This window comes from Hydra vulgaris, chromosome 09, assembly GCF_038396675.1.
Source record: "Hydra vulgaris chromosome 09, alternate assembly HydraT2T_AEP".
NCBI lineage: Eukaryota > Metazoa > Cnidaria > Hydrozoa > Anthoathecata > Hydridae > Hydra > Hydra vulgaris.
This window is the reverse complement of record NC_088928.1, coordinates 49,988,982-49,997,500: the sequence shown is the minus strand read 5'-3', so window position 1 is coordinate 49,997,500 and position 8,519 is coordinate 49,988,982. Positions and strand designations below refer to the sequence as shown.

General features: G+C 30.0%; 1 protein-coding gene across 3 annotated transcripts in view; it reads left to right on the top strand.

The window, feature by feature from the left end:
- The window catches only part of LOC100211237 (leucine-rich repeat-containing protein 73), a 7,706-nt gene extending 5,841 nt beyond the window's left edge, over positions 1 to 1,865 (top strand). For all 3 annotated transcript variants that reach the window (XM_065805982.1, XM_065805981.1, XM_065805980.1), the window contains one exon: positions 1,192 to 1,865. In XM_065805982.1, coding sequence (XP_065662054.1) covers positions 1,192 to 1,714 — 523 coding nt within the window. In that variant the 3' untranslated portion in view covers positions 1,715 to 1,865. The remainder of the gene's footprint in view (positions 1 to 1,191) is intronic.
- Positions 1,866 to 8,519: the final 6,654 nt, after the last annotated feature.

Sequence of the window (8,519 nt, the reverse complement as noted above, 5' to 3'; positions counted from 1 at the left end):
AGCGCTTTAATCAAGGAAACTTTTTTTTAATTTAAAAAAAAATCATTTTGTTATACAGATCCAGTTTTTTACAATAAGCAAAAAGCTCCAAACAAGTGCCTATGTTTTAAGTGTTTTGAAAACTGTTTTGAAAACTGTTTTAAAAACTCTCGTAAAATAATAACACCATAAGTTAAATAAAAACTTTTATTTTTTATTTATTTATTTTTTTTATTTACAGACCAATTGCGTTTTTTTTTATTTTTTTTTATTTACAGACCAATTGCGTTTTTTTTTAATTTTTTTTATTTACAGACCAATTGCGTTTTTTTTTAATTTTTTTTTATTTACAGACCAGTTGCGTTTTTTTTTCTATTACTGAAATATAAAGTAAAATGGGATCAATTGAAATGATTTTTTTTTAATAGAGAAAAAAATTTTATGTTTTTTTTTTAATTGTAGAGAATTTGGAGTAAAAAAAGTTTTTGTTTTTTTATGAAAAAAATTTATTTTATTCTACCTTCACATTGTGATGATGTTGTTGAACAGTTCTGGACACTGAGTTAAGTTGTCACTTGTGTAACACTTTTTGGTGCAATAAAACTTGCTACCTCTTACATATTGCTTTGGTATGTATGCTTGACAAAGCTAAATCTTGCATTTTGAATTTTTACACTATAAGCATTCACTATTCTGACTTGTTGTAGCTTTCTCCACAACTTTACAGTTCTTTTTACACTTGACTTGGTTTGCCGCCATTACTGTTGTTGCTTGATTTATTTGTTGCTCATCGAGTTGTTTTTAAGCTTGTTTTCTGCTTTAGTTTTTTTGAGTTTTTAAGTTCATTTGACACCTTTGTTGGAACCACCTTGGAACGTCAATATTTCTTTGGTTTATATGTGTTAGCGTGTTCGAAGCTAAACATTTCTTGTATTTGATTGAGTCAATTTGAAAATTTTGAACATTCTTATGAATAGTTGGAGTTATCACAACAGAGCTATAACTATAGCCAGTGCTGAGTGATTTTCTTGCAGTTGACTAAAGCAATCTTTTGATAAATTGTTGATCTTAATCTCTACATAAAACTATTGAAGTAGTTTGCACTATTTTGATTCTATCCTCTATTTCATTCTATCCTGTTTTACTTTAAATCCTGTCAAAATGTATTCAATTAACGAAATAAATTGTATTATTAATTTTTGCTTCGTTTAGATTACATGGAAATCCACTAGGTGATGAAGGGTTAACTATACTAGTAAATGCAATTGAAAACCATCATCAACTACAAACTTTAGATGTAGGTGACTGTCAATTAGGAGATCAAGCAGTATCAAGCTTGTGCTCGTTACTGAAATACAAATCAAATGAAATTAATTTACTTGAATTAACATTAACTGGAAATAGAAGGGTTACACAAATAGGTTGGGCGTCACTTGCAATGGCAATTGCTCACGGCTCACGTCTACAGAAACTTTATCTTGACTATAATGACATCGGAGATTTTGGTGCTGGGCTTTTTGCAGTAGCATTATCTTCCTCACCATTCTTAAAGTATGTAGATTTTGAGGGTTGTGAAATTTCTGATGCTGGAGCAGAGATGCTTTGCGACTCTTTGGAATGTCACAATAACACTTTATTAGAACTAAACTTACAAGGAAATAAAATAAAAGAAGAAATATTAAACGAGATTAAGGAATGTTTGTTAGAAAACAACAATGCAAAAAAATTCAAATGATTTTTTTAATAAATTTTCGATTTAAAGCTGTATTTTACACAGAAAAATTTTTAATTTGCAGTTTATTTTTGCTTTGTAAATAATTGTTATATTAATAACTTATTGTATAATATTATAAATGAATATTTAAATAATATATCGTTATGGCGTATTTACAAAAGAATTTTTCTGGAAAAGTGACGTAAATGATAAAAAAACTTGTTCTGAAATAGTTATATAAAGGATAAAAATCCTTGTCTTGGCATTTAAACAATTATGTGTCAGACACTGATATTTTCGTTCCGAAAATAATTTTTATAAAAAATAGAAAATTGAACTAAATAAGTTTTTATTTTGTTCAATTTTCTGTCCTCGTATAAAAATTTTATCTCATCTAATTTTAGTGTTATATAGTATATTGATAATATAGGTATATATAATAGGGTGTAGTAAAAACACTTTTTTGTCAAAATTGAAAATTTTAATTTTATTTTCAGATACATTTAAGAGATTCTAAGATATACTGTTAAAGTTACTTTTTTTACAACTTTAAAATAAATTATCAAAATGGGATAAAAAGGGAATTAATAAATAGTTTATTTAATATTTTAAACGCAATATATTTTTGTTTTTAGATTCAGCAATACTGCACGTAATTTGTAGGAATGCGTGTTCTGTTAAGGCTTTTTTCTTTGTTTTTTTTTTTGAATCCGTATTGATATATTAAATTATTTAAAGAAAGGTGATAAATTATGTTGTATAAAATTCTCTCTAAAACTTAAAAAAAAAAAAAAGAGAAAGATTGAGTGATAAAAAAAAAAAAGAGAGAGAAAGGTGTTTATCACCTTTGAAGATTCGTGTGACTTTGGCTATTTTTAAATGGTCTGTAAAAATTTCGTGTTTTATTAAACAATGTAAAACTTTGAGTTGTACATTTTTTATGTGACCGACTGATTTATTTGGCTTAAACATTTTAAAGAATAGTTCAAATTCAAAAAATGAAGGGTTGTCCAATAGAAATTAAGGGCGAAATTGTCTGAAAATCAAATTCTTATTATTATATTATATAACAATATTATTACATAATTTTATTTTTCACAAAATAAATTTTATTTAGCTATATTTGGACTAAATGATACTAAAAAATTATTTAATTCATCACATATGTACTGGAGACCGGGGCTGGTTGGCAGCAGGAGTAAGTTGACGAACTGCGTTTATCTTCAGAACCTTTTATTAGAAAGTGATAAAAATTACATAGAACCTTCCTAATTGACCATTTCATCATTCAGTATTATTAGGATTCGCGCATGCGCATAAGAAATATTGGGATTTATGTGTTTTTTGGACAAAAGCGTAACTTTTGGAATATCGCTTCTTTTTATTTTACAAAGAAAATAGATAGTCCTATGAAAAAAAAAAAATTGTAAAAATTCCAGTCACAATTGGTTCATTATTTTCAGTCAGACTTTTTTCAATAGTTGCCGTTTTTCATGATCTATAGATTGTTTATTGAAAAAAAGGCTGTAGGAGTAAGTTGGCAAAATTTTCACGGGGTAAGTTGGCTTATAACATTTACTATGGAAAAAAATGTTTTTTATAAAATTAATTTTATTCTTATTTTAATTTTAACAATATTGAAAATATTCATTTTTTACAAAAAAATTCAATGTGCATTCTTTTGTTTTCAACGTCCCAGTAAGTTTTTTTTAGAATTTCCATATGCATTTTGAATTATGCTTGTTTATTTTAATTAAATTGGAGTAGTACAACTTTTTTATTATTCCTTTGGCATTGGCAACTATTGCAGACGTTCTGCAGACGCTAATTTAGCTTATGACTCATTCTTTAAAACTTTTATGAAAACGCGACGTTAATTTTCCAAGATCTACTCTGAATAAAAAAAATCTAAAGGTTTAATTAAGAACAAATAATGGTTAAATAAAGCAGAGATAATTGTTTTGTAAATGATTTTAAATTTGCTGAAGCAGAAAAAGTATTTTGTGAACTTCCTGTTGGTATATTTTTACTACGTTGATGTTAATTGAGGAAAAGATAGGAAAGTGATTATAGATATCAAGTTTTACCCAGATGACAAGGCTAAAGGCGACACAACAATGAAATTAAGTTCTTTATCAAGGATGAAAAGCAATTCCATACAAATTTAAATACTTAAATTCTAGATTTCTATTTAAAATACAAATATTTGTAATGAAAGTTCTTCGAATGCAAATAATTATTTTTTTTTATATTCTACAAAGTAATATTTCGAATACAACACAAGGCCTATCAGAAATCGAACAATTTTCTGTAATTTTTTGACACATCTAGATAACAGAAAATGATGATCGCGTACGTAAAGCAATTAAAGTCTGCAATTCTTGTTTGGGTTTATATCAGTATCCGATTGAAGTGCAGAAGAACTTTTAAACACCGTAAAAGAATTGGAATTAATTTGATTAAGTGCAGAGACGTATTTATATTTTTGGCGCCCTGGGGCAGTAATTTTTTAAGCACCCTCTTTTACAAATAACCGAATACTTTGATATGGAGTGATTATTAAAAAACAATAACATTTTCAATACAAACATATATATTAAGTTAAACTCAGTAAACATTAAAAATATATATATAATTTTCTACGTGAGTTTCGTTTTGTAAATGTATTTATAATGTCATAACATATTTATAAGTGCAGATTCAATAGATAGAATTGCTATCCTGAAAAGACAATCACACCAGTCATTACAAACCTCAAATAAGACTTAACCTTCTTGAATGCTAAAAATGTTCTTTCGGCTGAACAATTGGACATTGGGCAGCAAAGATATATCCTTTATGATATATCTACTTATAGTATTAAGGATAATTATATAGTTCTTGAAGTTAATCAGTTCTGATCATTTTACAAATATCTATTACAGTTTTAGGTCTTATGTATTCAGTTAAATTCATTAAATAACTAAGTCGAAAGATTATTTTTTTATATATATTTTAAAGTGTTTCTGCTTTTTTGTAAACTTCTGATGGTGATAGTTTTATTATTTGAAACAAAAAGTTGAATTTTTTATTGGCTTCATCATAGCACAATTTTTTTCTTTCTAGTTTAGAATGTAGTTTATCAATAATAGCATAGTATGTATTAGTCCTTAAAAAGTCTTTAATTTCAAAATTTATTTCTTCTTTTTCATCTGCAGTTAATTTTCTTTTTCTTTAGCGTATTTTTGGATGTGTTTTTGTGTCCAGATTTATTAATTGCTCTCCCTCTTCATAGATATAAAATATACTACTAAGATCTAATACATATCGAATTAACGATTTGTATAAACTTACAACTGTTTCTAAATTAACCGACTGCAATTGTTTATTATTTTTGTTAAATCTTTCTAGTATATCGCCTTTTAATGTGGACATTATAATCGCTTCAAGATAGTCCATTAGCATCTGATCTTGTGATAGACTTTTTGATTTATCATCTTTGATAAAAATATTTTATTTCAATTTTACTATGGTACAAATATAGCTATGGTACTATGGTACTCAAATATGTACTATGGTACAAATGTTGCTAAAGGATTAACTTCTTTAATGCGAGCTTGAAGTCCTGTATACCTACCAGACATGTTAGACGTATTGTAATCGTACCCACGACTATTGTTTATATCAAATCCATGCAGTTCTAAAATTTAAAATATAACAACAGCTAATTCTTTAGATTTATGATCAGATTTCGGTTAAAACCCTGAAAGTTTTTCTACCGGGCTGCTATTCTTTTAAACATACCGAAAAATGAACACAGTTAATCTACACGGCTAATATCAGAAGTGGAATCAATACTGATGGAAAAATATTTAGCTTTATTTCTTTCTTTCACCATTTGTTATATAAACTATCTGCCATTGTACCTATGAACTGCTCATATACAGTATCGGACAAAACGAGTGCAACCAAATAATGCTAATTTAGTTTCTTTATATAAAAGTGCTGCATTTTTTCAATTTAGAGAAATAACTATGTAACTGTTTAGAGACAAAGTTCTTCAAGTTTTATTCATCACAAAGCTCATTATTTGTACACAAAAATTAATAAATTAATCAAAAGTATTAAAAAAAGTTGATTTCCTTCTGGACAAAACAAGTGCAACTCGACAAAATGTTGACCAAGCTGTATTTCGCTATCAATATTTCGTGGCGAATCCTTTGTTGTCGATCACAGCCTTGCATCTTCGAGGCTTAGATTCGATCAGGTGATCAATGAAACTTTGTGGGATCGCTGCCCAAACCTTTTTGATTTGTTCAAACAGTTAATCCTTATTACGAACACCTTCACGATTAATTCTGCGGTTGACGATCTCCCACAGGTTCTCGATAGGGTTGAGATCCGGAGATTGAGGCGGCCAATCCATCAACGATAGGTGGTTGTCTTGAAACCACTGCCTGACTACTTTTGCAGTATGTTTCGGATCGTTGTCTTGCTGAAAAACCCATTTTATTGGCATATTCCATTCAGCATAAGGTAACATAACATCTTTCAGGATATTTTTATACATGAAACGGTCCATTATTCCATCGTTTCGATGTATTGGACCCAGACCGTTAGCAAAAAAACACCCCCAGACCATTACATTGCCTCCACCATGTTTCACGGTCTTATGGCAGTAACGTAAATCAAGGCGTTTTCCGGCCGGTCGACGCACACGGCAAATGCCATCGCTCAACATGATGTTGAACTTCGATTCAATACTGAACAGGAAAGTTCGCCATTTCTGCACATTCCAGTCAATATGAGATGTAGCAAACAGGAGTCTTTTCTTCTGGTTTTTTAGTGAAATCAGCGGTTTCTTTGCAGGGCGTCGAGAAAACAATCCGGCTTCAACAGCACGTCGTCTGATTGTTTGGTCCAATATAGGCAGCTCTAATTGCTTTTGTATCTTGACTGATGATATCCAGGGATTCTTCTTGACGGATCTGACGATCATAGAATCCTCTCTAGAAGTGGTGGAACGCGGTCTTCCACCCTTGTTATCTGCTGCCAACTTCCCCGTAGAACGATATTTGGAACATAGTCTTGATATGGTCCATTTTTTCACGCGATACTTATCACAAATACTTTTTTGTGACATTCCCCTTAAATAATCGCCAATAATTTTCTTTCTTAGTTCCAATCCAAGACTGTCGGGAGCCATTTTTGCACTTGAAGTCATAAAAATAACAAAAATAAATAATCACGCTTCTCAAGGCTTACCGTGTTACATTTATCTTGTGATGATACAATAATGCTCTGAGGAACACAACGTCTTGGTTGGATGTGGACTGTATTGATGTAATGAAACACTTGTTGTATTTCACTTCTTGTATTGATGTTCTTCGATAAAACACTTTGATAAAACTCACTTCGATAAACTGTCTTGATAATACTGACTGATTGATTTTTATATACTGACTGAATTACATGTCGATTTACATGTCTCATATATAGTAAAATGAACCGGTGTGAACCTGTTCTGGAAGATTCTAGATGCTTCTTTTCGATGTTTCTGGAAGCTTCTGGATGTGTCTGGATGCTTCTGAATGTTTCTGGATACTTCTGGATGCTACTGGATGTTTCCAGATGCTTCTTCTGGAAACTTCTGGAAGCTTCTGCATGCTTCCGGAAACTTCTGGAAACTTCTGGATACTTCCTTTAATTATTAAAAAACTTCCGTGACGTTGACACGTTCAAGACTTAAGAAAATGATACAAACCAAAAAAGTTGCACTTGTTTTGTCCGCTGCAAAATGGCACTTGTCAACGAAATTCCGCCTGAGTGCTGTCACCTGTCAGCTGATTGCTCATGTCATGGCATGCTATGACTCCAGACTCCTGAACTGTTTGCTGTGGTAGTATAGTTCGTTTCGTTTTTAAGAGATGTAAAATTAGGAACACTTTTTAGCATTGTTCGATGTTGGTTGCAAATGTTTTGTCCAATACTGTATATTAAAAGATATGTTCGATTCTATAAAAAAGATAGGATCCTCTAAAAAAGGGTCAAGCTGAGCAACGTGACTTTTTTTACTAAATCAACGTTTTCGCACGAATAATTCGCGCATAGTTATGTATAATTTGCAAGTGGACTTTGATCGCCTTTTGAATGATACTTTCTTCTGCCAACCATACACATTTATAATTACCAATGGTAATATTCTCTTTTCAAAAATAAATATGCGCACGTATACTTGTGGGCAAAAAAGCAACTAATTGGAAACTTTACCTTGAAAAACTTAAATATTTATAGCGGGTCAATCAGTCTATCTATGATTTGGGCATGATGATAATATAAAATTCCCCATCTAGACGTACTTTTAGGCATCATTTATTACGTAACCATGCTTCTCCTTCCTTTAGGCATAAATTATTCAAAACATTAAAAACAAAAAACGTATGTGATTTTTTGAACTCGGAAAATTTAATGCATTTTTAAAAAAAAAAAAAAAAAAAGCCCTCTACCTTCCGCATTCTTGTGTACGTATTTTAGGGATCGTCCATAATTTGCACAAAGCTAAATTTATTTAAAATAAAGTAGTTTGAGATATTAAGTTCTTTTACGCGGCAATTTTCATTAAACTTATTGAGCTATTTTGATTTTACTAAAAAATCATTTACTAAAAAAGAAATATAATTGACATCTAAGATGGTTACAGTTTTATGGTTTTTGTCGTCCTTTTTTTTCTTCACTCGTTAAAACCATTAGCATTGTTTTTAAATCATGAAAATAGTGTCAGCTGTATTTTACTAAGTCATCTTTTTAGTAGCCTAAATAGCAAATGTTTTCCAAAATAAAAAACGAA